Source organism: Athene noctua, chromosome 36, assembly GCF_965140245.1.
Source record: "Athene noctua chromosome 36, bAthNoc1.hap1.1, whole genome shotgun sequence".
NCBI classification, from domain to species: Eukaryota; Metazoa; Chordata; class Aves; order Strigiformes; family Strigidae; genus Athene; species Athene noctua.
Genome location: NC_134072.1, coordinates 421,788 through 448,058, shown reverse-complemented (window position 1 = coordinate 448,058; position 26,271 = coordinate 421,788). Strand labels below are relative to the sequence as shown.

The following is a 26,271-nucleotide window of genomic DNA, read 5'->3' as shown; positions in this document are numbered from 1 at the left end:
CTGCTGCACCCCCGGGAGCTCCTGACGGGGGACGTGCTGCGCCGCCGCCTCTGCCCCGGGAGCAGCTGAACGGCAGCCGGGTCCCCGCTGCCCGCGCAGCCTCTGCCCCGCTCCGCCGGGATGCTCCTCCAGCTCGGAGGCGCGTGAGGGGGTCCCTAAATACCCCAGAGAAATATTATATTATTGTAAATAAATAGATAAATTGCCAGAAGTGAGGTTGTGTCAAGAAACCCCGTGGCCGTGAGCGTCTGGGCAGCACTGGGTTGGGGGATGTCAGCCCTTGGCTCCAGCTCCGCTCTGCAACAAACAGATGAAGTTTGGGGTTGGATTCCCCTTCGCAGGGGTTACACTTGAGACCTTTAGAGCCTCCTTCCCTCCTCCCTCTTCTCCCGGGGGTCTGCACGGCCCCTCCTCCCCGGCTCCCTTCCCACGGCCCCGACCACACTCCCCCCTCCCCAAATTGCCAAATCCCCAAGCCCCCAGCTACTCCCTGAGGGCGAGGCAGGAGCAGACCCGCGGGCTGGAGCCGGCGGCGAAGGGGGAGCCGGAGCGGGGTGAAGTGAAGGGGCACGGCGGGGGGGCACTGGCACTGGGGGGGTCAGTGGGAGCTGGAGGGAGAGGGGCCGGGAACTGGCAACTGCTGGTTTTAATGGAGCTGGTCCCACCCCGAGCCCTGCCCTCCCCTGGGCAGGGAGGGGGCAAAGGGTCGGATAATGGTGGGGCTTGTACCAGTGGGTGTGCAAAGGTTGGGGCTTGTGTAAAGGCTTGTGCGAGCTTTTAGGGGAAGATGGAGGAGGATGGGGAGGAGAAGGAAGATGAGGACAAGGAATGGGGACAAAAATGCTGGGAGCTTCCAAGGCCCAGAAAGCCAAGTCCTCCCCTTCTCAGAGGCTTGTGCGAGCTTTGGCCTGGGGAAAGGCTCGTGCAACATTTGGAACTTGTACAAACGCCTGTGCAAAGTTTTGAGCTTGTGCAAAGCCCTGTGCGATGCTCAGGCTTGCACAAACGCACGTTCCATGTCTGGGTCCGGTTCAAACGTGGGGGCAACGCCCGGGGCTTGTGCAAAGCCCCGTTTGCACAAGTGCAGAGCCCCGGCGCGGGTGCAAGAGCCCCAGGACGCGGAGGGACAGGGCTGCACTGCGGGGCACTGGGCGGCTGCGGGGCACTGGGAGTTCATTGGGTTATTAACAGCGCGCGGGTGCAGGTATTAACAGGGGGTCCCCGGGGGGGGCAGCCCAGGAAGGGGGACCCAGGGCCCTTGGTGGACATCGAGGGGCACCCAGGTCACACCCCGGTATCCCCCACCCCAGGGGGTCCTACCAAGCTCACTGGGGGGCACTGGGAGGTATTGGGAAAGGGAAATAGGGAAATTGGGGGACATCCACAGACACTCTGGGCACCCCCAAGCCACCCTCTTTGTTCACCATAGAGGCATCACGGGACACTGGGAGGGGCCACGGGGACAGTGGGGCACCCCCAGGCCACCCCCCATCCCCATACAGGGGTCCAAGGAACACGTGGGGACCTCCAAGTCACATGGCGACGCTGCACCCCCCACACACATGAGGACACTGGAGACACCCAGGACACCCCCTGACCCATAGAGGGGTGCCAGGAGACTGGGAGACACTGGGAGGGACACTGGGGGACCCTCAAGCAAACCCCCATCCCCACAGAGAGGTCCTGGGTACTTGGGAACAATGCGGGGCACAGAGGGACAGCAGAGAACCCCCAGGACACCCCCTGTCTCCATAGAGAGGTCCCAGGATACCCGGGGGTGATACAGGGACATTGGGGGAAGCCCCAGGCCACCCCCTGTCCCCAGCACCAGGGTCCCAGTAGGGTCACTGGGCAGACCGGGGGCACTGTGCCCCCACCCAGAGGTCCTGCTGGCTTTCCCAGCAGAGGAGGGGGGTGCTTGTGGACTGTCCCACGCTCCGACTGGGGAGGGACGGTGGGGGAGGTGGGGGCTGACGGGGACAGTTGGGGTGCTGGGGTGGGGGCACCCATGTGGGTGTCACTGCTGGGGCAGGGACACCACGCTGTCCTGCTGGACGCTGCCGCTGACAGTGACACTGGGGATCGCAGGTGCCACCAACACCAGTTTGGCCACGGGCTGGACGCTGGGGACAGTGGTGGTGCCAGGGGACGTGGCCGTGGGCACCGGGCTGGGGCCGAAGGTGAGCGCCTGGGGGGCAGGGGGACAGCGTGGGGCATAATCCTCTGTCCTCTGTGGGATTCCCTTGGCAAAAAGAAGTGACCCTTGCAAAGGTCACCGGGAGTTCAAAAACTCTCTTTCTAAGTTTGTTTCGCTTCATGGGTAAAGAACACCTGAGCAGCGCCGGCACTGCCCCGCACACAAAGCCCTGCGAAGTCACGACAAAGAAATTAATTGCAGGCTTTGAGCAGGAAACTCATCGGGCAGCCCCACAGCTGAGCTCCTGTTTGACCTCATCTCAAAGCCCTGAGACACAGAAAGGCTTAAAACAGTTGCCAGGGAGGCCCCGGAGCTCTGAACCACAGAGTCTCCCTGTGACAGCCCCTGCAAGGGAAGGTCACCGAGGGCCTCGTGCCCAGGTCTCTCTCACTCTCCACTAACAGGAACAGCTCGGACAAAGCGAACCCGCAGCGCTCTCCAGAAGCTTCTCAACCCCTGGGGGGTTTTTAATAGGATTTTGACACACCCCCAGCCACAAATAATTCTCCAGCCTTGTGGAGATCTCCGGGTGATGCTCTTCAATAGCTGCTTAACCCTGAACAAAGCCTGAACCACACGTGGGAACACACTGGCTCTCAGCAGTAAGATGACCACGTTAGTTGGATATTCAAAATTCCCCGAGTTCTCAAACACAGTTGTAAGTAGCCTCAGGACTGACAACTTCATCGCGCCTCCGATCAATGTTACGCAGCTCAGCAGAACAAAAATCTTAACCCAGCTCCCACGGGCGGTGAGCAGCAGCAGGGGGACGATAGACAGCAAATGAGGTGATGAAATTTTAAGGCGCCAAGTGATGGACATTATGCCCAGCAATTGATAAGCCAATGTAATGAATGCTTTAACCAATGGTTATGACACCCTGACCCCATCTGCCGTTATCTCGACCCTTCGAGCCCCTCGCTGGGCCCCAAAAAGGACTCTGGTGGTTTGAACTCGGTCGGAGCCAAACACCACGCAGCGCTCGGTCACCCTCCCCCCGTCGGGGGAACGGGGGAAGAGAGTGGAGGGACACAAGGAAAGATCGTAGGTTGAGATTAAAACCCACCAGTTTAGGGATTGTAATAAAACACTAACAATAATAGAAAGTACAGATGGGTGATGCACAAGGCGATTGCTCAGCACCCACCGACCGATACCCAGCCCGCTCCCGGCCAGCGACCCCGACAGAACGGAGATCCTCCCGCCGTCAGAAAACTGGAAGCAGGAGAGAGCGCACCTGCTTTATATCCTGAGCATAACGTCACGGGATGGGGAACACTCCAATGGCCACTCTGGGCCTGGCACTCCGGCTGTGCCCCTCCCAGCTGGAGAAAATGAACTCTATCCCAGCTGAACCCAGGACACTCTTGTAGCAGATTAAAGCTACTCTGCGAGTGCGGGAGAGAACAGGACAGGGGCGAGCAAACGCCTCAGGTGACCGCCAGGGAGAGTCGGGGCAGGCTGGAGTGTTTCTGTCGCGACCAAAGCAGAAGGCCCGGGGGCTGTGCCGGGGTGTGTGAACCCTCTGGGACCAGCCGGGGGGTACAGGAAGGCGCTGAGGGGACATGGTGGGGGCCTGGGGGCACCTCGAGAGCAGCCATGGCCCATGGTCCCCATCCCCCGCAGGGGAACCCCTGTCCCGCCCGGCCTGGGTGACGCGTCACAATGTGACCCCTTTGTGACATCGCTCCGTGTCACCCCCGGCACCGTATCTGAGCAGCGCAGCCCCGCAGGGTCTGACAAGTCGGGGAAGGGACAGGGCAGGAGCGCAGCGAGGAGACGCCTGAGCACAGCCTGTCTTTCCCCACCGCCCCCGGCGTTTAAGCTGAACCCCCCCCGGTCCCTCAACCACTTCCCTCCATTTTTGAAGATGGCAGAGAGACCCCCCAGCAGCCCCAGGGTGGTTTGGGAGGAGGTGGAGGCTCCCCAGGAGAGCAGCTCTCCTCCAGAGCCCCACGAGGTGTCCATGGTCCAGCCCCTGCAGATGGGTGAGTAGACGGCTCCCCGGGGCGGGCTCGATGCCGGGACCCCGTTCCCTCGGCGTGGGGCCATTTAAAGCTCTTCGCCGCCCGGGAGGCTCGTTGGCGAGGGTGGCGTGTCCCACCGACTCTTCCCTGTTTCCCTGTAGGCGAGACACTGCCGGAGGAGGAGCCAGAGCTCACAGAGCTCCAACCAGGGTGCGATTCTGAGAGCACCTCGTTGCTTTCTTGGCTTGACAGCAGCGACATGACAAAGGTAATGAGCTCCCCCCTCGCAGGGACCCTTGTCCGTGGCATCAGCTTGTGCGAGCAAAGGGACCCAGGGACGGTTGAGCTGATCAGCCGTGCAGCACCGTCGGCGTGCTCAGAGTGACACGTCTTCCCCCCATCCCTCTTCCCGTAGGTGTTTGGCAAATACCTCCGGCCTTCTCAGAGGACGGACATTCTCCTCGTGGCCATCGAGGCCTTGACGTCAGACGATGTCCAGGACAGGCAGAAGGGCATAGATGTCGTGTACATGGCCGTGAGGGACCCCGCGTCCTGGCTGACGGATGTAAGTGCCCCGTGGCTGGACCGTCCTCCTGTGTCAAGACGTGTCAAGCCTTGTTCTTCCCTCCTGCCCTAACCCGGCTCTCTCAGGCACCCCAAACCATTTCAAGGCAGCAGGGAGGGGTGGGAACGGCAGCACCATCCTTACCCATGTCCCCTCCAGGTGCTAGAAATCATGAGATACATCCACAAATATGTGGAGCACGTCCGCACGGAGCCAGCCCGCAAGAGCCTGGACTCACTGCTGCTGGTGTTGACAGACTGGAGCCCCAGGGAGACGGTCAGGAGCCTCTTGAGGATCTCTCCAACGTGTGACAGGTACCGGCCCCGAGAGCCTTGAGGGCTCGTTCCCCAGGGGGAGAGTGGCCCAGAGACTCTCCGGCTGCCAGACCCACGGAAAACTGCAGGATATCTATCCCCGAGGGGCAGGGCTCTCCATCCCACCACGCTTCCCCCTGCAGCCAGAGCCGGCCCAAGCAGAGCCCCTGCCCCACGGGAACAGAACCTCACCCCCCTCTGCCTCCGCGGGCACCCCGAAATGAGGGGGTGGGCAGGGCCGGGCTCCGGAGGAGCCGAGGCAGCTCTGCTGAGCGAGTTGGCTCTGGCTCCGCAGGGCGGCCATGGCCATGTGGGAGGTGCTGATCTCCGTGCGCTGGGCTTTGTGGAGCGTCTTGTTGCAGCTGGTCGACGTGCTGCAGGACCGGCGGCTGCGCAGGGTGTTCAGCTCTGCCACGGAGGACGCCTGCATCTACCCCTTGGATGTGAGTGACCCACACCCAGCCCCAGCGCTCTGCCTTCCTCCTCCTCCACCTCCTCCTCCTCCCAGACCCCTGTGCCACACGCTCGGGCCCACCTGATGCTGGTTTGGCCCGACCAAGCCTGTCCCGGCACAGGCAGTGCTCTGCCTTCCCCCCTGCCTGCATTCCCCTGCCCAGCTCTGGCCCTGGGACAGAGATGTGGGGACTCGGAGGTGGCTTCAAGGGGAAAGGAGACACTTGCCACGGGCTGTGCCAGTGTAGGGGAGGGAGCCCTGCAGCTCTGCTGGTTTCTCACCACTGTCTCCATTTTAGCTGCTGACCAGAGATGACATTGACGACAAGGATTTTGCTGCCCTCTACAATGCCCAGAGGTTCCTGAGGCGTCCCAGCCCGGTGATGCTCTCGCTGGTGCTCACAGGCCTTGTAACACTCTCAAAAACACCTGAACTGGTGAGCGGGGGGTCAGCAAGGGGAGCCATGCTGGTAGTTGGGGCCTGTGGGATGCGTTGGCTTGGCCCCGTCCGGGAGGATGTGGGGTGACGGCTCCAAGCACCCTCCCTGCTCTGGAGGGGCTGGGGGTGCCTGGGGGGGTCTTTCACTGCTTCACAAGAAGGTGACCGGTGTATTTCCGTACAGGCAAGGAAAATGCTGGTGCTGCTGCCCGACATCGTGGAGAACTTGCTGGCAGCCAACGCTGATGTCAGGGTGAAGGCCCTGATGCTCTTTACCAACGTGATTCATCACATGAAGAGGGAAGAGGCCAACCTCATTGCTCTGAGGCTGGCAGAGAAGCTCCTGCTCCTCTTCGATGATGTAAGGCGGCAGCTGGAGCTGAGGCGATGGGTGAAGGACCTTCAGCCCCAGCCCTGCGGACAGCATTTGGGCAGGGGTGCCCCCCTGGCTCCTCTTGTGTGGCCATTCAGGGTGCTTCCCACTCTCCTTCCATGGCCTTTCCAGGCTCTTCCCCTCCCCGCTCCTCTTCCGCGGCCTTTCAGGGCTCCGGGGCCGTTGAGCCGCAGCTGCGGGACTGGCCGACGGCTCCTGGTTCAGGATCCGACCCCGGAGCAGCTCCTCTCCGCCGGCCACGCTAACGCCCCTGCTCCCCGTGGGCGAGGAGCAGCTGGTGCTGAGCTGCCTCTGTCCTCCTCCCTTCCAGGAGTGCAGCCGGGTGCGGGAGCTCTCCATCAGCCTCTTCAAAGACGTGATGAAGACCGTGGTGGGGAGAAACACCAAAAAAATGGTGGAGAAAGTGCAGGGTGTGGTGCTGCCGCTGTTCTTCCACACCAACGAGCAGATCGAGAGTGTGGCCAAGGTGCAGTGATTAGTGACTGGTGTCGCGGGGAGGGGCGTGCTGACACCATGGGGGTGGCCTGGGCATGAGGGACAAGGGGAATGTGTGTCACTGCAGGGTCTCGCTGTGCTGGTCCCACCTCCACCGGCCTCCTTTCCCCCTGCTGCAGAGCTGGAGGGAGAGGTGGGGGCCCCCCAGCCCAGAGGAAGGGTCCCTGCAGCCCCAACACCATCAGGGCTGGGGAACTGGGCACAGACATTTCCCTGCTCAGCAGCAGCCTGTGGCCACCAAGCACACGAGTCCCCAACGGGCTTTGTGAGCTTTGAGTCCCCATCCCTGTCCCCCAGGGCTGTGCCAGGCCCAGAGCAGGAGGATGCCAGCTCTCCTTCTCTGGGCTCTGGTGCCATCTCCCAGCCTCTGCTTCTCCACAGGCTTCCTGGGACACCCTCCGTGCCTCTGCAGAGTTCCTGGGCTGGAGGAGGCTCAGCTTCCTGGCTGAGACAGAGCAGGCACACCAGATCAGAGAGTGCTTGGTGAGGACACCCCCCAAACCCCCGGGCCGGGCTGGACGGGGGCTGCAGCCGTGCCTGGGGGGGCTGTGCCGCTCTGCATCGCCGCCCTGACCCAGCCCCGCTGCTCCAGCTGCAGCCTCCTTCCCTGCCCTCCAGCACGCAGCCCCCAGGGGCTCTTCTCCAGGAGAGCCCGGCCCAGCTGGGCCCTGGCAGCGGGATGGAGGGGTCTCGGCACCCCCAGCCCCCTCTGCCTGCGGCTCTCTCTGGCCCCCAGCCCCACGGGGCTCCCGGCTGGGAGACGGGACTCACTGGGAGGGAGCGGGGGTGCTGGCGGGAGGGACTGGTCCGGACGGCTGCGGAGGGTCCGTACCAGCCCCGTGCCCTTGTGCTCCCTCAGATAACGCACAAGAGGAACAGCGTGGACGAGTATCTGCGCCAGAGCCTGCCCTACGTGGAGAACCCTCAGGCCACCGTGCGGGAGGCGGCCGTCAGGTTCATTGGTGAGTCCCCGGACCCATTTCGGGCCACCCAGCCCCAGTCCCCACTGGTGGGCTCGCTGGGGGCCTTGATGGGTCCCAGAGCCCTCGGGTGCTGTCCTTGCCGGGGGACAGCCCTGCCCAGGGGGAGCAGAGTTCTGACATTAGCTCTGTGCCCCAGGTCTTGCTGCGCGGCACCAGAGGATCCTCAGGCTGGAAAAGCTGTGGGACATCTGCCACAGTGAGTAGGGGCAGTGCTGTGCTGGCGCGGGCTGCTGGAGCAGGGGACGAAGCCTGGGATCCTGGGCTCTCTGCGGGCAGGGGGGGTTCACCTCTGCTCTGTTTCCTTCTCTTGCAGCCCTCCAGTCCTTGGGCAAAGACGCTGAGTTCTCGATCAGGTCCCTGGCAGCTCAGACCGTCCTCATCCTGACAGTTCTAAAGCAGAAGCCAAGGTCAGGATGGAGCCTGCGGTCGCTGTGCTGCTGCGCCTGATGAGCCTTGGAGACGTGCAGGTCTTGGGGAAACAGCTGTACTTCAATAAATCTTTTTTTTAAATCAAGCTGGAGCAACAAGCCCAGTCCTATGGTGTCCTTCCCGTGGGGACTCCCCCAAGCAGTGTCCCTCTGCTGCTGCCCCCAGGGCCCCACACCCAGGGTGTCCCGAATGACCACAAAGCCCAAAGAGGAGGAGGAGGAGGGAAGCTTTAGCCCATCCTGCCCCTCCTGAGGTGTCTCAGGGCACAAAAAGGCACCCGCACACCAAGCTGGCACGTCACCATTTGTCCCAGCACCAAAATCCTCTCCTGTACTGGGGAGCTGGGCTGGTTTTGACTGGGCACTGGTTGGTTGGTTGTCAGCAGTTGGTTTCATTGCCATCACTTGTCCCTCTTAAGTTTCATTTCCGTCTCTCTGCTAATTTTTGTCATGAGAAATTATTATTCTTCTTGTTACTTTAGTTCAGTTATTAAACTGTTCTTATCTCCAACCACCCTTCCAATTCTCTTCCCCCATCCTGCTGGGGGGGAAGGTGATTTGTTGCCAAATGGGGTTAAACCACAACACCAAGGAGCAATTTTGCCTTCTCAAAATAAAAATAAATCCCTTTAGTTACCAGCAGTAGCGTTCCCTTACTGGGTGCAAGACAGCAATAGAGAATGAATAGAATTGGTGAATCAGAAGAATTCCGGTTCAAAAAAACCTTTAATGTCACCGAACCTGGCCGTGAACCCACCACTGGCGAGCCCCGCCCCCAAACCGCGTCCTGAGCGCCACGTCTGCACGTCTTCTAAATACCCCCAGGGCTGGGGACGCCACCACCTCCCTGGGCAGCCTGTCCCCGTGCCCGACAGCCCTCACGGTGAAGAAATTCTTCCCGCATTTCGCTCTGGTGTTGGGAGAACGCGGTAGCGGGGGGGTGAAGGAAGTTTCTGAGCAGGGACAGAGAGGGGGTGATAGGGGGGAAGAGACAGAGGAGAAGCGAGGGCTGCAGAAAGGGAAGGACGGAAGAGGGAAAGAGAGGACAGAGGGGACAGAGCGGGGAGAGGAGCCCGTGTGCCGGGCTGGGGGGGCGTGAGGAGCGCCCAGCTCGCTCCCACGGACAAGAGCTGCTCCCTCTCCGGGGTGGGGGTGGCCTTTGGTGGCCGCTGCCCCAGCAGGGGTCCGCAGCGCGATCTGCAAACAGCAGCTGTAATTCCCACCAGGATCCACTCGCCCTAACACGTGTCTGCATGCCCTGGTGAGGAATTCCAGGGAAATCACCCCAAGGAAAATTAGAAGAGAGATCTGTCAAAGGGTGGGGGGAGGTGGAAGAAGGGGCAGTGGGTAAGGCAAGGGAGTGTGAAGAACAGCCCCTGTGACAACCAGGAGGGGCCGGGACCTGTGACTCATTTCTTTAATTAATTATTTCTTCACTGCATGCTGGTTTATTGCTGCCTAAACAATGCTAAAAAGAAGAAAAGTTGCTGCTGTGGGGAAAAGATTTTTTATTTTTTTACACACATTTTCTTCCTTGCTAGACAGAAGAAACACGGGCACTGACACACTCGCCTCCATCACTCTCCTGATCAGGGGCATCTGAAAATTGCGTCTGATGCTTATTCTTCAGTGGCAAAGCCTCAGTTTTCATTGCCAAAGCCTCAGTTTTAGTGTCCGAACCTCACGTGAAGACACTAAAGGTCACTTCAGAGACCGGACACGCCTCAGTCTGGTTTCCAGGCCTTCATTTATAGGGCTCAAAGCTTCAACCTCAGGGTCCAAATTCTCATTCCTGCAGTTCAAACCCCTCTTCTACAGCTCAAAGTCTTATTTTTGGATTCTTATTTTAAAGGCCCAAAGCTTCATTGTAAGGCTCTAAACTCTCATTTGTAGGGACAAAGCCACTTCTTCACAGTCAAAATCTACATTTAGAGAGTCCCAAGCCTCTGTTCATGGCCAAAAGCATCATTTTTGGTTTCCAAAGTCTTCTCTTTCAAGACCAAAGCACCAATTCTAGGGCACAAATCCTTGATTTAATCCTCAAAACCCACTTCAGGGAACAAAACCTCATTTTTGGGTCTCAAAGCCTCATCTTTATTGTTCAAGGCCTCAATTTCGGGACTCAAGCTTCATTTGAAGGGCTGCAAGCCTCATTGTAGGGCCCAAGGGTTCATTGTTTCTGAGGAATTACAGCCTCATTTCTAGGGTCCAAACCGTAACATTTAGGGCTGAAGCGCTGATTATTTGTGAACATTTAAAGCCTCATTTCTAGAGTCAAAACCCTAATTTTTAGGGTGCAAGGGTTCATTGTTTCTGAGCATTTAAAGCTTCATTTCTAGGGTGCGAACATTAATTTTTAGGGCGCAAGGGTTCATTGTTTCTGAGGATTTAAAGCCTCCTTTCTAGGGTGCCAACCCTCATTTCTAGGGCCCAAAGCCTCCTTTGGGGGAGTGGTGTGAGGGTCCAGAGCCGTCTCTCTGTGCTCTGAAGCCTGATGCCAGCCTCAGGCAGCGTTTGTGCTTGTAAGCAGGCTGCGTTGCCGTTAGCCATTGCGGAAGCACGGCCCTGCTTTTTGGGGCCGGGCTCTCCCTTGCTTTGTTTTCCCTCAGCACAAGCAGCACCCCCGCCTGCGCTTCCCGGCCCTCAGCACCCCGGCCCCGGCTGTGAGCAGAGCCAGCCAGCCACCAAGGCACTGCTACTGCCGAGCCTGGCCGGCAGAACCTTTGGGCAGGGAGTTTTCCTGACGCTACCCCGAGCGACCTGGCGGGGCGGGCTGTGAGGGCAGGCCCGGAGCCGCCCGAGCCATCGCCTGACAGCGCAGGCCGCGGCAGGGCCGGGCCTGGGCCGCCGCCATGACAACCGCCCCCCCACTGCCGGGGCGCTCCTGCCAGTCCAGCCCAGAGCCCGCCCCGGCCGGCAGAGCGACAGCCAATCGGCTGCTGCGGCGGGAAGCGCCGCCAATCGGCGCTGGGCGTGCCCTGCCCAATCCCAGCGCCGCTCTCGGCGGAGAGGCGGGAAAGTTCTGAGGGGAGGGCCCCGCCCCTGGCCCCTGGCCGAGGCCGCGGGCACCTGCGGTCCCGTGAGTTTTGTGGGGCCGAGGAAAGGGTTCATTCGCAGCGGGAATTCTCTGCCGCCTGCGGCTTCCCTGGATTTAAACTGTTTGCCGATGAAGACAGCCAGGAGACTCGAGTGTAAAGACTTGCGAGCCCGCAGCCTCCTTCAGTACCCTCCAGGACGGGTTGGGTTGCTCAGCCAGCGGGGGCAGTTTCAAGCCTCACTGACAAGGACAGAAGGCAAGTTTTCCAAACTGGAGACACTCGCTGGGAGTTTCTGTCACCGCAGCCCGGATTTGGAGCCGCACAGAAACCCAGTGCAGAGCACGGGCAGGTGAGAAGGTCAGCACTGAACGCAGCAGCACCGCTGCGTCATGCTGAGAAACGTCAAGTACACGGAAGACAACAACGGGCAGAAAACAAACTTTGTCTCCCTGAAACTAATGGCCCAAAGCATCAGCTGTCTGGAACTGGGCAGCAACAGAGGGAAGCGTAATCGGGAGACCTGGAAGAAATGATTGTAAAGGCAAGAGCCTTTCCTGCGCTCGCTTAGGACTAGGTCTGATTAATTTGAACTATTTCTTTAAAAGAAGAAAAAAAAAGCCTCCCTAGCCATGCCTCTGTGATGGATCAGTGTACTGGAAAATCTAACTGGGATGCTGTAAATTCAGTCTCGGCTTTCCAAAAAACTCCCAAGCCTGCCACCGTCTTTCTCTGGAAAAGCCGAGAAGCTGCCAGGAAAAAAGCCTGCTCTTAACTCAATTCCTCCCTTGCAGGAGTGCGATTTGGAGGGAGAAGCGTAGGATTCCCGAGCAGTAGTTTTCTGTCCTTGGAGAAAAATGCTTGGCTGGTGAGAATAGTTTTAATGTTCAAGTTGGCTGCAAGAGCAATTCCAGCTCCCTGGAAGGTGAAGGAGAGCAGCTGTTAGAGCTGCACGCGCACGTGTGACAGCGCCAGGAAGAACTTGTCCCCAAAGGCTCCCGGGTGCTGCTGCAGCTGGTGCTGCTGGTGGGGCTGGGCCATGGGGGGAGCCGGGATCCCGAGCCCGGGGCTCAGGCGGGGCCGTGGAGCTCCCTGGGCAAGGCAGGGCCGCCCTGGTGCTGCCCTGCTGCTGTGTTTAGTCAAGTCCTCCTCCTTTGTTAAAACTGCCTCCATAGGATTAGCTTGGCTGGGTTTTAAGCCAGCCTTGGGTCGGGACTATACAAGAAGCAGGCTAAGAACTTCTTCAGAGGGGGAGGACTCAGCGTCTCTTCCCCAAGCGGGAGCGGGCAGGATCCATCCCAAAGCACCATCCCTGCTCAGGGCCAGCTCCAGCTCTTCCCTCTCCCGTCCTCACCCTTCGGTCCTTCCTTCTCTTCTGTTCCAGGGTGTCCGAATTCCCGCCCTCCTCGGCTGCTTCGACGCCGTCTCCAGACAGATCCAGGTTGCAGAGGAGGCCGTGACTATCCACAGGTCTTTCGCCTGGCCAGAAACCCCGTCCTGGTCCGCAGCTTGACGGACAGCAAGGCCTACCTACCCGGTAAGAGGGCGGATTAAGCCCCAGTTGGCTCCGCGGTCATCGTGTCCCTTCCCTGGGGCTGAGAACTCCTCGGAAGCGACTCCCCCTCTACGGAGCAGAGCCAAAAATTTGGGGGTTTTGTCTTTCTGGGCGAGGCAACGATTGTTTCGCCTAGGGAAGCGCCCGTGGAAGGGCCACTGGCTGAACGTCTCCGTCCCTCTCGTGTTTTTTTTCAGGCAACAAGGAGCTGGAGCCCCTCAATACTCCAAGGTGGCCGCAGCCGCCTCGGTGTCCCGGCAGCAAGCGGAGGGCTGCATCCAGGGCACCATGTCCCTCCTGTCTTACTGCCTGGGGAAGGGGGAGATGTCCTGAGGGACACTGGGGTGCTCCTCACTGAAGGCAAGACAGTACAAATGGAGTTCTACTGCGACTGCCTGGAGACGATGTCTGGGAAGGAGAACTTGGAACAAGAGATTTTCAAGGTGAGCTGCTGCCTGGGGAGGTTGAGTGACCCGGGAGCTCTGTCCTGCCAGGGGGGTTGTGCTGTGCCTGCTGCAGGGGCTGCAGAGCCAGGGGCAGTGGCCGTGGCCCAAGCGGCGGGTGTCCCCGTGGGGCTCTGGCGCCTGTGACGTCACAGAGGAGAAGTCCCCGAGGGTGTCACCGGGGTGCCAGGCGGCAGCACCCGCTGCAGTCTGGCTCAGGCCAGCGGTGAGTGAGGGCGGCGGGGGGAAGGCTGGGCCGGCCGAGGGCCGGGGCAGAAGCTCTGGCCCCCGAGGGGGGTTTCTCCAGCGGGGGCGAGGGCGCAGCCGCTGCGGGGAGCGCCTGGGGCAGGGCAGGTGCCGCCCTCGGGGCTGGGCGCAGGGCTGCGGGGGCTGCCAGCCACGGCCAGTGCCCGGGGGCTGCGGGGAGATGTCCCCGTCCCTGCAGCGCTCACCGCCCTCACCCTTAGTGCCTCCCAGCTCCCTCGGCCCCTCTCCCAGCCGGCCCCAGCCCCGGCACGTTCTCCCCTGCTGCCCCAGCCGCCATCTCCCTCCCAGCCAGCCCCACTGAGCCCCTTCTCTCCCTCCTCCTCCTCCTGCAGACCATGGCTGTGGGCATCATCTGCATCCTGACCCTGCTGAGCGTCGCGCGATACTCTCTGAGGGAGGGTGACCGGGAGGATGCGGACATGCAAGAGCTCCTGCGGCAGCGTCAGGAGCAGCTGAGGCAGGAGGTGACCAGCCTGCTGACAAAGATGGCGCAGAGGAGGCAGGAGCGGTGCTGCTTCGCTGCGGAAGGCGTGCTCCTCGCTGCCGGCCGGCACTGGTGGCTCTGGGCCCCCGCCGAAGCCCTTTTCCTGCTCTTGGGGCTCCGCCGGCTGCGCAGGCAGAGCAGCGCTGACGGCGACAGCGGCAGCCAGCGGGGAAGCGCCAGCGACGCCGAGGAGCGGAGAGAGCGGGAGGAAGACTGCGAGGGCAGAGCAGAGCCCGGTGCCACTCTGCGTGCAGACAAGACTCTGGAGAAGGCGGGGAGCTCCGCTGCGCCTGCCAAGCAAGCCCGGCCCAAGAACTCCTTCCTGACGGGGCCGCGTCCAGCCTCGGGCCGGGGCAGCGCCTACGAGTGCCCCCAGACGAAGATCCGCAAGCGCCCGCTGCTCGCGCCCCTGAGCCCACCCCTCGGGCACAGCGTCCGCCAGCGCTGGGCACCGCGGGGGATCTGCCGGCGACGCGCTGCTGCACCCCCGGGAGCTCCTGACGGGGAACGTGCTGCGCCGCCGCCTCTGCCCCGGGAGCAGCTGAACGGCAGCCGGGTCCCCGCTGCCCGCGCAGCCTCTGCCCCGCTCCGCCGGGATGCTCCTCCAGCTCGGAGGCGCGTGAGGGGGTCCCTAAATACCCCAGAGAAATATTATATTATTGTAAATAAATAGATAAATTGCCAGAAGTGAGGTTGTGTCAAGAAACCCCGTGGCCGTGAGCGTCTGGGCAGCACTGGGTTGGGGGATGTCAGCCCTTGGCTCCAGCTCCGCTCTGCAACAAACAGATGAAGTTTGGGGTTGGATTCCCCTTCGCAGGGGTTACACTTGAGACCTTTAGAGCCTCCTTCCCTCCTCCCTCTTCTCCCGGGGGTCTGCACGGCCCCTCCTCCCCGGCTCCCTTCCCACGGCCCCGACCACACTCCCCCCTCCCCAAATTGCCAAATCCCCAAGCCCCCAGCTACTCCCTGAGGGCGAGGCAGGAGCAGACCCGCGGGCTGGAGCCGGCGGCGAAGGGGGAGCCGGAGCGGGGTGAAGTGAAGGGGCACGGCGGGGGGGCACTGGCACTGGGGGGGTCAGTGGGAGCTGGAGGGAGAGGGGCCGGGAACTGGCAACTGCTGGTTTTAATGGAGCTGGTCCCACCCCGAGCCCTGCCCTCCCCTGGGCAGGGAGGGGGCAAAGGGTCGGATAATGGTGGGGCTTGTACCAGTGGGTGTGCAAAGGTTGGGGCTTGTGTAAAGGCTTGTGCGAGCTTTTAGGGGAAGATGGAGGAGGATGGGGAGGAGAAGGAAGATGAGGACAAGGAATGGGGACAAAAATGCTGGGAGCTTCCAAGGCCCAGAAAGCCAAGTCCTCCCCTTCTCAGAGGCTTGTGCGAGCTTTGGCCTGGGGAAAGGCTCGTGCAACGTTTGGGACTTGTACAAACGCCTGTGCAAAGTTTTGAGCTTGTGCAAAGCCCTGTGCGATGCTCAGGCTTGCACAAACGCACGTTCCATGTCTGGGTCCGGTTCAAACGTGGGGGCAACGCCCGGGGCTTGTGCAAAGCCCCGTTTGCACAAGTGCAGAGCCCCGGCGCGGGTGCAAGAGCCCCAGGACGCGGAGGGACAGGGCTGCACTGCGGGGCACTGGGCGGCTGCGGGGCACTGGGAGTTCATTGGGTTATTAACAGCGCGCGGGTGCAGGTATTAACAGGGGGTCCCCGGGGGGGGCAGCCCAGGAAGGGGGACCCAGGGCCCTTGGTGGACATCGAGGGGCACCCAGGTCACACCCCGGTATCCCCCACCCCAGGGGGTCCTACCAAGCTCACTGGGGGGCACTGGGAGGTATTGGGAAAGGGAAATAGGGAAATTGGGGGACATCCACAGACACTCTGGGCACCCCCAAGCCACCCTCTTTGTTCACCATAGAGGCATCACGGGACACTGGGAGGGGCCACGGGGACAGTGGGGCACCCCCAGGCCACCCCCCATCCCCATACAGGGGTCCAAGGAACACGTGGGGACCTCCAAGTCACATGGCGACGCTGCACCCCCCACACACATGAGGACACTGGAGACACCCAGGACACCCCCTGACCCATAGAGGGGTGCCAGGAGACTGGGAGACACTGGGAGGGACACTGGGGGACCCTCAAGCAAACCCCCATCCCCACAGAGAGGTCCTGGGTACTTGGGAACAATGCGGGGCACAGAGGGACAGCAGAGAACCCCCAGGACACCCCCTGTCTCCATAGAGAGGTCCCAGGATACCCGGGGGTGATACAGGGACATTGGGGGAAGCCCCAGGCCACCCCCTGTCCCCAGCACCAGGGTCCCAGTAGGGTCACTGGGCAGACCGGGGGCACTGTGCCCCCACCCAGAGGTCCTGCTGGCTTTCCCAGCAGAGGAGGGGGGTGCTTGTGGACTGTCCCACGCTCCGACTGGGGAGGGACGGTGGGGGAGGTGGGGGCTGAGGGGGACAGTTGGGGTGCTGGGGTGGGGGCACCCATGTGGGTGTCACTGCTGGGGCAGGGACACCACGCTGTCCTGCTGGACGCTGCCGCTGACAGTGACACTGGGGATCGCAGGTGCCACCAACACCAGTTTGGCCACGGGCTGGACGCTGGGGACAGTGGTGGTGCCAGGGGACGTGGCCGTGGGCACCGGGCTGGGGCCGAAGGTGAGCGCCTGGGGGGCAGGGGGACAGCGTGGGGCATAATCCTCTGTCCTCTGTGGGATTCCCTTGGCAAAAAGAAGTGACCCTTGCAAAGGTCACCGGGAGTTCAAAAACTCTCTTTCTAAGTTTGTTTCGCTTCATGGGTAAAGAACACCTGAGCAGCGCCGGCACTGCCCCGCACACAAAGCCCTGCGAAGTCACGACAAAGAAATTAATTGCAGGCTTTGAGCAGGAAACTCATCGGGCAGCCCCACAGCTGAGCTCCTGTTTGACCTCATCTCAAAGCCCTGAGACACAGAAAGGCTTAAAACAGTTGCCAGGGAGGCCCCGGAGCTCTGAACCACAGAGTCTCCCTGTGACAGCCCCTGCAAGGGAAGGTCACCGAGGGCCTCGTGCCCAGGTCTCTCTCACTCTCCACTAACAGGAACAGCTCGGACAAAGCGAACCCGCAGCGCTCTCCAGAAGCTTCTCAACCCCTGGGGGGTTTTTAATAGGATTTTGACACACCCCCAGCCACAAATAATTCTCCAGCCTTGTGGAGATCTCCGGGTGATGCTCTTCAATAGCTGCTTAACCCTGAACAAAGCCTGAACCACACGTGGGAACACACTGGCTCTCAGCAGTAAGATGACCACGTTAGTTGGATATTCAAAATTCCCCGAGTTCTCAAACACAGTTGTAAGTAGCCTCAGGACTGACAACTTCATCGCGCCTCCGATCAATGTTACGCAGCTCAGCAGAACAAAAATCTTAACCCAGCTCCCACGGGCGGTGAGCAGCAGCAGGGGGACGATAGACAGCAAATGAGGTGATGAAATTTTAAGGCGCCAAGTGATGGACATTATGCCCAGCAATTGATAAGCCAATGTAATGAATGCTTTAACCAATGGTTATGACACCCTGACCCCATCTGCCGTTATCTCGACCCTTCGAGCCCCTCGCTGGGCCCCAAAAAGGACTCTGGTGGTTTGAACTCGGTCGGAGCCAAACACCACGCAGCGCTCGGTCACCCTCCCCCCGTCGGGGGAACGGGGGAAGAGAGTGGAGGGACACAAGGAAAGATCGTAGGTTGAGATTAAAACCCACCAGTTTAGGGATTGTAATAAAACACAATAATAGAAAGTACAGATGGGTGATGCACAAGGCGATTGCTCAGCACCCACCGACCGATACCCAGCCCGCTCCCGGCCAGCGACCCCGACAGAACGGAGATCCTCCCGCCGTCAGAAAACTGGAAGCAGGAGAGAGCGCACCTGCTTTGTATCCTGAGCATAACGTCACGGGATGGGGAACACTCCAATGGCCACTCTGGGCCTGGCACTCCGGCTGTGCCCCTCCCAGCTGGAGAAAATGAACTCTATCCCAGCTGAACCCAGGACACTCTTGTAGCAGATTAAAGCTACTCTGCGAGTGCGGGAGAGAACGGGACAGGGGCGAGCAAACGCCTCAGGTGACCGCCAGGGAGAGTCGGGGCAGGCTGGAGTGTTTCAGTCGCGACCAAAGCAGAAGGCCCGGGGGCTGTGCCGGGGTGTGTGAACCCTCTGGGACCAGCCGGGGGGTACAGGAAGGCGCTGAGGGGACATGGTGGGGGCCTGGGGGCACCTCGAGAGCAGCCATGGCCCATGGTCCCCATCCCCCGCAGGGGAACCCCTGCCCCGCCCGGCCTGGGTGACGCGTCACAATGTGACCCCTTTGTGACATCGCTCCGTGTCACCCCCGGCACCGTATCTGAGCAGCGCAGCCCCGCAGGGTCTGACAAGTCGGGGAAGGGACAGGGCAGGAGCGCAGCGAGGAGACGCCTGAGCACAGCCTGTCTTTCCCCACCGCCCCCGGCGTTTAAGCTGAACCCCCCCCGGTCCCTCAACCACTTCCCTCCATTTTTGAAGATGGCAGAGAGACCCCCCAGCAGCCCCAGGGTGGTTTGGGAGGAGGTGGAGGCTCCCCAGGAGAGCAGCTCTCCTCCAGAGCCCCACGAGGTGTCCATGGTCCAGCCCCTGCAGATGGGTGAGTAGACGGCTCCCCGGGGCGGGCTCGATGCCGGGACCCCGTTCCCTCGGCGTGGGGCCATTTAAAGCTCTTCGCCGCCCGGGAGGCTCGTTGGCGAGGGTGGCGTGTCCTACCGACTCTTCCCTGTTTCCCTGTAGGCGAGACACTGCCGGAGGAGGAGCCAGAGCTCACAGAGCTCCAACCAGGGTGCGATTCTGAGAGCACCTCGTTGCTTTCTTGGCTTGACAGCAGCGACATGACAAAGGTAATGAGCTCCCCCCTCGCAGGGACCCTTGTCCGTGGCATCAGCTTGTGCGAGCAAAGGGACCCAGGGACGGTTGAGCTGATCAGCCGTGCAGCACCGTCGGCGTGCTCAGAGTGACACGTCTTCCCCCCATCCCTCTTCCCGTAGGTGTTTGGCAAATACCTCCGGCCTTCTCAGAGGACGGACATTCTCCTCGTGGCCATCGAGGCCTTGACGTCAGACGATGTCCAGGACAGGCAGAAGGGCATAGATGTCGTGTACATGGCCGTGAGGGACCCCGCGTCCTGGCTGGCGGATGTAAGTGCCCCGTGGCTGGACCGTCCTCCTGTGTCAAGAGGTGTCAAGCCTTGTTTTTCCCTCCTGCCCTAACCTGGCTCTCTCAGGCACCCCAAACCATTTCAAGGCAGCAGGGAGGGGTGGGAACGGCAGCACCATCCTTACCCATGTCCCCTCCAGGTGCTAGAAATCATGAGATACATCCACAAATATGTGGAGCACGTCCGCACGGAGCCAGCCCGCAAGAGCCTGGACTCACTGCTGCTGGTGTTGACAGACTGGAGCCCCAGGGAGACGGTCAGGAGCCTCTTGAGGATCTCTCCAACGTGTGACAGGTACCGGCCCCGAGAGCCTTGAGGGCTCGTTCCCCAGGGGGAGAGTGGCCCAGAGACTCTCCGGCTGCCAGACCCACGGAAAACTGCAGGATATCTATCCCCGAGGGGCAGGGCTCTCCATCCCACCACGCTTCCCCCTGCAGCCAGAGCCGGCCCAAGCAGAGCCCCTGCCCCATGGGAACAGAACCTCACCCCCCTCTGCCTCCGCGGGCACCCCGAAATGAGGGGGTGGGCAGGGCCGGGCTCCGGAGGAGCCGAGGCAGCTCTGCTGAGCGAGTTGGCTCTGGCTCCGCAGGGCGGCCATGGCCATGTGGGAGGTGCTGATCTCCGAGTACTGGGCTCTGTGTACAGTCATGTCGGAGCTGGTCGACGTGCTGCAGGACCGGCGGCTGCGCAGGGTGTTCAGCTCTGCCACGGAGGACGCCTGCATCTACCCCATGATTGTGAGTGACCCACGCCCAGCCCCAGCGCTCTGCCTTCCTCCTCCTCCACCTCCTCCTCCTTCCCCTGCTCAGCACCAGCCAGACCCCTGTGCCACACGCTCGGGCCCACCCCACGCTGGTTTGGCCCCACCAAGCCTGTCCCGGCACAGGCAGCCTCTGCCCTCCCCCCTGCCTGCATCCCCCTGCCCAGCTCCGCAGCCTGGAGACCCCGGGAAGGGGCAGAAACCAGAGTCAAGGCGGTTGCTGGTCCTGGGTCAGAGACGTGGGGACTCTGAGGTGGCCGCAGGGGGAGAGGAGACCCTTGCCATGGAGCGTGCTGGTGGGGGGCGAGGGAGCCCTGCAGCTCTGCTGGTCTCACCACTGTCTCCATTTTAGCTCCTGCTCTGCACTGACATTCATGAGGCGGATTTTGCTGCCCTCTATGAAACCCAGAGGTACCTGAGGCGTCCCAGCCCGGTGATGCTCTCGCTGGTGCTCACGGGCCTCGTCATGCTCTCGAAAACACCTGGAACGGTGAGTGGGGGGTCGGCAAGGGGAGCCACATCGGCACCCGGGGGCTGGGGCGGTGGGGGGCGTCTTTCACCGCTTCACAAACAGGCAACGGTGTGTTTCGTACAGGCCAGAAAAATGTCAGTGCTGCTGCCAGACATACTGGAGACCCTGATGGACGCCAACGCCGATGTCAAGAGCAAGGCTCTGGTGTTGTTCATCAATGTGATGGGTCACATGAAGAGGGAGGAGGCCGATCTCATCTCCCCGAAGCTGGTGGAGAAGCTCCTGCCCCTCTTCGATGATGTAAGGCTGCCATGGGAGCCTGAGCCGAGGCGATGGCTGCAATGTGGCTGCCTTTGAGCGCGGCCATGCGGGAAGCATTTGGGCAGGGCTCCCCCCTTACTCCTCTTGCGTAGCCTTTGGGGGCTCTTCCCCTCCCCGCTCCTCTTCCGCGGCCTTTCAGGGCTCCGGGGTCGTTGAGCCGCAGCTGCGGGACTGGCCGACGGCTCCTGGTTCAGGATCCGACCCCGGAGCAGCTCCTCTCCGCCGGCCACGCTAACGCCCCTGCTCCCCGTGGGCGAGGAGCAGCTGGTGCTGAGCTGCCTCTGTCCTCCTCCCTGCCAGGAGTGCAGCCGGGTGCGGGAGCTCTCCATCAGCCTCTTCAGAGATATCATGAAGACTGCAGTGGGGAGAAACAAGAAAAAAATGGTGAAGACAGTGCAGAGTAACCTGATCCCACTGTACTTCCATACCAGCGACCAGGTCGAGAGCGTGGCCAAGGTGCAGTGACAGCGAGTGGTGTCGCGGGGAGGGGCGTGCTGACACCATGGGGGTGGCCTGGGCCTGAGGGACAATGGGAACGTGTGTCACCGCGGGGTCCCGCTGCACTGGTCCCAGTGCTGCAGAGCTGGAGGGGGAGGTGGCGTCGCCCCGGCCCACAGGAAGGGTCCCTGCAGCCCCAGCACGAGCAGGGCCAGAGAACCTGGCACAGACAGTTCCCTGCTCAGTCGGGGCCGGCTCCCAGAGCGCGGGATGGCCCCAGCAATGAAGGGGAGCCAATCCCGGGATCACCCCGTGCCCCCAGCTCAAAGCCAGGCTCAGAGCAGGAGGATGCCAGCTCTCCTTCCCTGGGCTCTGGTGCCATCTCCCAGCCTCTCCTTCTCCGCAGGCTTCCTGGGACACCCTCAGCGCCTGTGGAGACTTCCTGGGCTGGAGGAGGCTCAGCTCCGCGGCCGAGACGGGGCAGACGCACCTGATCGGAGACTGCTTGGTGAGGACACCCCCCAAACCCCCGGGCCGGGCTGGACGGGGGCTGCAGCCGTGCCTGGGGGGGCTGTGCCGCTCTGCATCGCCGCCCTGCCCCAGCCCCGCTGCTCCAGCTGCAGCCTCCTTCCCTGCCCTCCAGCACGCAGCCCCCAGGGGCTCTTCTCCAGGAGAGCCCGGCCCAGCTGGGCCCTGGCAGCGGGACGGAGGGGTCTCGGCACCCCCAGCCCCCTCTGCCTGCGGCTCTCTCTGGCCCCAGCCCCACAGGGCTCCCGGCTGGGAGACGGGACTCACTGGGAGGGAGCGGGGGTGCTGGCGGGAGGGACTGGTCCGGACGGCTGCGGAGGGTCCGTACCAGCCTCGTGCCCTTGTGCTCCCTCAGATAACGCACAAGAGGAACAGCGTGGACGAGTATCTGCGCCAGAGCCTGCCCTACGTGGAGAACCCTCAGGCCACCGTGCGGGAGGCGGCCGTCAGGTTCATCGGTGAGTCCCCCGACCCATTTCGGGCCACCCAGCCCCAGTCCCCACTGGTGGGCTCGCTGGGGGCCTTGATGGGTCCCAGAGCCCTCGGGTGCTGTCCTTGCCGGGGGACAGCCCTGCCCAGGGGGAGCAGAGCTCTGACATCAGTTCTGTGCCCCAGGGCTTGCTGTGCGGCGCCGGAGTACCCTCAGCCAGGAGAGGGTGTGGCAGATCTGCAACAGTGAGTAGGGGACAGCCTGGGCAGGAAAATGCTCCAGGGGCAGACGAGCAGTTTCAGAAAGTTGTTTGTGTCTTAACACATAGGTTAGCATATCTCTTTAGTAAGGTCTTGAAATTGGAGGAATTTTGTTTCCTCACCAAAAAGGAAGGGAATCTGTGGGGAAAAAACAGCCGTCTCTGTCCTGCCCCTTGCCAGGAGGCTGATGATGTCCAGACTCCACGCTGGGATGCTCAGATCAATACACGGGCTCGCTGAGGCCACACACAACTCTAGACCAGCTCGAACAGCAAACAAAAAAATGACTCTGTGGCCTGGCCCAGTCCTGAGCCCCTCTGTGTGTCGGGGGCACACGGGTCACTCCTGAGCAGCAGCTTCAGCCGCTCCGGGTGTCTCACCGGCTCCTCCTGGCAGGGAAGGAGATGGCTGGGGCTGGCATGGGCTGGGGGGGCCCTGGGGGTCCCTGCGGGCACTGGGGGCTCACAGCTGCTCTGCTCCCTTCTCTCGCAGCGCTCCTGCCCTTGAGGAAAGACTCGGAACTCTCCGTCAGGGCCCTGGCAGCCGAGACCGTCTCCAGCCTGACCACAGAGCAGAGTCTGACATCAAGATGGAGCCTGCGGTCGCTGTGCTGCTGGCTCTGCTGAGCCTCCGAGCGACAGAACGCTCTGGAAAAAGGCCGTACTGGAATAATGAGGTTTTTAAATAAAGCTGCAGCCACAAGCCGCTGGGACTCCATAGCGTCCTTCCCACGGGGACCCCCCTGAGTGTGCTGAGCAGTGTCCCCCCCGGCCTCTACCGCTGCCCCCAGGACCGCACACCCACATCCAGCCCAGATAGGAGGAGGAGGAGGAGGAGGAGTAGGAGGAGGGAAGCTTTAGCCCATCCTGCCCCTCCCGAGGCACCTCAGGGCATGAAAAGGCACCCGTGCGCCCAGCTGGCACGTCACCATTTGTCCCAGCACCAAAATCCTCTCCTGTACTGGGGAGCTGGGCTGGTATTGACTGGGCACTGGTTAGTTGCTCGAGCATTCTGGGGTTAACCTGGGGGATTCTGGGGTCCAAAGAGAATTTGGGGGCAAAAATGGGGGACTTCTTGGGGATGCTGGTGTAGATTTGGGGGTAAAAATGGAGGATTTTGAGATTCAGGATAGATTTGGGGATGAAAAATAAGAATTTTGGGGATGCTGAAGCTGATTTGGTGTCAAACTGGGAAAATCTGGGATCCAAAGAGGGAGATTTGGGAGTCAGAAATGGGAGATTTGGGGGTCAAACGTGGACATTTTGTGGTAAAATTGGGGGATTTGATGGTGAAACATGGATCCTGCGGCCATGCATGGTTTTGGGGTGAGAAGGGGCTTTGGGGGTCTCACCCCGCAGCACCCAGGTGAGGGTGGCCCTGGTGACAGTGGCAGCACCGTCCCCCACCCCGACGGCCTGGAGGACCACCCGGGTGGTCAGGGCGCCCATCAGGGTCTGTACAGAGCCTGCCCAGTGCTCCCAGTCACCCCCAGTTACCTCCCAGTTACCCCCACCTGCCCCACCCCCCCTCCCAGCTACTTCCCAGTCCTTCTCTTTAACCCCCAGACACCTCCCAGTAGTCCCCCACCACATTCAGTTACCAGTGACCCCCAGTTCTCCCAGCTACCTCACCTACAACACCTCCCTCTCAGTTACCTCCCAGTCTCTCCCAGCATTGCCCCAGCTCCTCCCAGTGGCCCCCAACCACCTTCCAGTGTCTCCAGTCCTCTCCCAGTGCTCAGTTACCTCTCAGTCCCCCCAGGTCCCTCCTAGTAGCCCCCAGCTGCATCCCAGTGCCCTCCAGTCCCCTCCCAGCACCCCTTCTGGTGACCCCCATCCCTCTCCCAGTTCCTCCCAGTAGCACCTGCAGTGCCTCCCAGCACTGGTACTGGAGTCAGTCAGGGCTGACACGCTCAGGGTACAACTGAGGCAGCAGAAGCTGCTGAGGGGGGACACACGGAGGGGGGGTCAGATACCACTGGGACCCCCAGAGACCCCAAATCACCCCTGTGGCCGCTCCAAACCCCATTTCCCCCCCTCTGCCCTGGTCCCTCCAAAACCCCCTTAGCCCCCGCCCAGATCCCACTGGCCCCCCAGTTCTCCATTTTCCCCTCAAGATTCCAACAGTCTCCCCGGAACCGACCGGCCGCCCCTTCTCCCCCTCCTCCTCCAGGCCGTGGGGCACCTGACGGGGAACGGCTGCGCCTCCTCCTCTGCCCCTCGGCGTGAGGAGCTGAACAGCAGCCGGGTCCCCGCTGCCCGCGCAGCCTCTGCCCCGCTCACAGCCGTGATGCTCCTCCTGCTCGGAGCGCAGGAGGGACCTACCCCAAGTAAATACCCAATAAATTAGTTTGAGAAACCCCGTGGCCGTGAGCGTCTGGGCAGCACTGGGTTGGGGGATGTCAGCCCTTGGCTCCAGCTCCGCTCTGCAACAAACAGATGAAGTTTGGGGTTGGATTCCCCTTCGCAGGGGTTACACTTGAGACCTTTAGAGCCTCCTTCCCCCCTCCCTCTTCTCCCGGGGGTCTGCACGGCCCCTCCTCTCCGGCTCCCTTCCCACGGCCCCGACCACACTCCCCCCTCCCCAAATTGCCAAATCCCCAAGCCCCCAGCTACTCCCTGAGGGCGAGGCAGGAGCAGACCCGCGGGCTGGAGCCGGCGGCGAAGGGGGAGCCGGAGCGGGGTGAAGTGAAGGGGCACGGCGGGGGGGCACTGGCACTGGGGGGGTCAGTGGGAGCTGGAGGGAGAGGGGCCGGGAACTGGCAGCTGCCGGTTTTAATGGAGCTGGTCCTACCCCAATCCCACCCGCAGTTGCTCCTGGGCTGGCAGCAAAGCCCCGTCTCCCCGCCCCAAGGCGCAGCAAAGCCGCGGGTTCTCTCCCACAACCCAGCGTAACCTGCCAGCGCCCCCCACCAACACCACACGGCAGGGAACTGGCAAACAGAGAAGCAGAACACGACTCGGTTCTGCTTTCAGCACGACACTGCAAACTGTACCCGTGATCACACAAACGACCGGCTGTGCTGTTGTAACACCGGTGCAGAGAAACAACGCTTAACATTGGAGTTCCTTCCGCAAGAGAGGAAAGAGAGCTCTGGACGCAGCCTTCTCTTCGGCGCCCCCTCCCCTTCTTCAAGGAAGAAAAATGCAAGAAACAGCCTAGACCTTCAATGAGAGAGCCTAAAAAACCAGAAACCCTTTTCCTGAGTAAGGACAAAGAGCTTCACATCAACTAGTTTCCATCTGAGGCGGGAAAGAAACAATCTGTTGGTCCGTGATCCATTTGTCAGTGGAGTCTGTTCCAGGTTACACCACCTCCTGCTGCCAGGTCAAACACCATTATGCCCGGGACTAACACGCAGTAGAACAGTAATGTTTGGACTAATACTACAGAAGAGACAATTCCCAAGGGCAAAAACAATTCAGACCCCGAGTTCACAGGCTTCGAGGGACCGGCCAGACCTACTTCAGTACCCAGACTGTCCTAAAGTCAGGCCTCAAGCCAAGAGCAGCTCAAGACTGGGGGACAAGTGGTAGGGGCAGAACAGAGAACCAAACCCAAGGCCAAAACACTCTGAGCACTCGACACGGTATTTCCCAAGAGTCACGACGTTACTTTCCCCAAATTCTTCCACTTCAGAAAAAATCACCTCCATGGAGCTTTGAACAAACAAAAGCAGCCACCTAATACCTTCTCTGCTCCCCCACCGCCTCCTCCAGAAGGCGCCTGATGGTCACAAAGCCACCGACCCTGCCAGTCCACGTTTATTTCAGGCAGCCGGTCTGATACAGCCAGGAATCCTGTGCAACGAGAGAGACACAA

General features: G+C 61.3%; 3 protein-coding genes across 3 annotated transcripts; all 3 read left to right on the top strand.

The window, feature by feature from the left end:
* Nucleotides 1–12,789: 12,789 nt before the first annotated feature.
* Nucleotides 12,790–16,099, top strand: LOC141972842 (uncharacterized). The gene is made up of 4 exons (XM_074930879.1): nt 12,790–12,807; nt 13,023–13,268; nt 13,868–14,467; nt 15,998–16,099. The coding sequence occupies exons 2-4, from the start codon at nt 13,200–13,202 to the stop codon at nt 16,097–16,099; spliced, it is 771 nt and encodes a 256-aa protein (XP_074786980.1). The 5' UTR covers nt 12,790–12,807; nt 13,023–13,199.
* A 2,069-nt stretch (nt 16,100–18,168) lies between these two features.
* LOC141972841 (uncharacterized) lies at nt 18,169–20,829 on the top strand. Its single transcript, XM_074930878.1, has 8 exons — nt 18,169–18,676; nt 18,817–18,923; nt 19,071–19,220; nt 19,380–19,534; nt 19,830–19,977; nt 20,353–20,490; nt 20,596–20,742; nt 20,791–20,829. The coding sequence occupies exons 1-8, from the start codon at nt 18,295–18,297 to the stop codon at nt 20,827–20,829; spliced, it is 1,266 nt and encodes a 421-aa protein (XP_074786979.1). The 5' UTR covers nt 18,169–18,294.
* Nucleotides 20,830–21,115: 286 nt separating this feature from the next.
* LOC141972870 (maestro heat-like repeat-containing protein family member 7) lies at nt 21,116–23,145 on the top strand. Its single transcript, XM_074930907.1, has 5 exons — nt 21,116–21,249; nt 21,638–21,739; nt 22,115–22,217; nt 22,375–22,434; nt 22,942–23,145. The coding sequence occupies exons 1-5, from the start codon at nt 21,142–21,144 to the stop codon at nt 23,073–23,075; spliced, it is 507 nt and encodes a 168-aa protein (XP_074787008.1). The 5' UTR covers nt 21,116–21,141; the 3' UTR covers nt 23,076–23,145.
* Nucleotides 23,146–26,271: the final 3,126 nt, after the last annotated feature.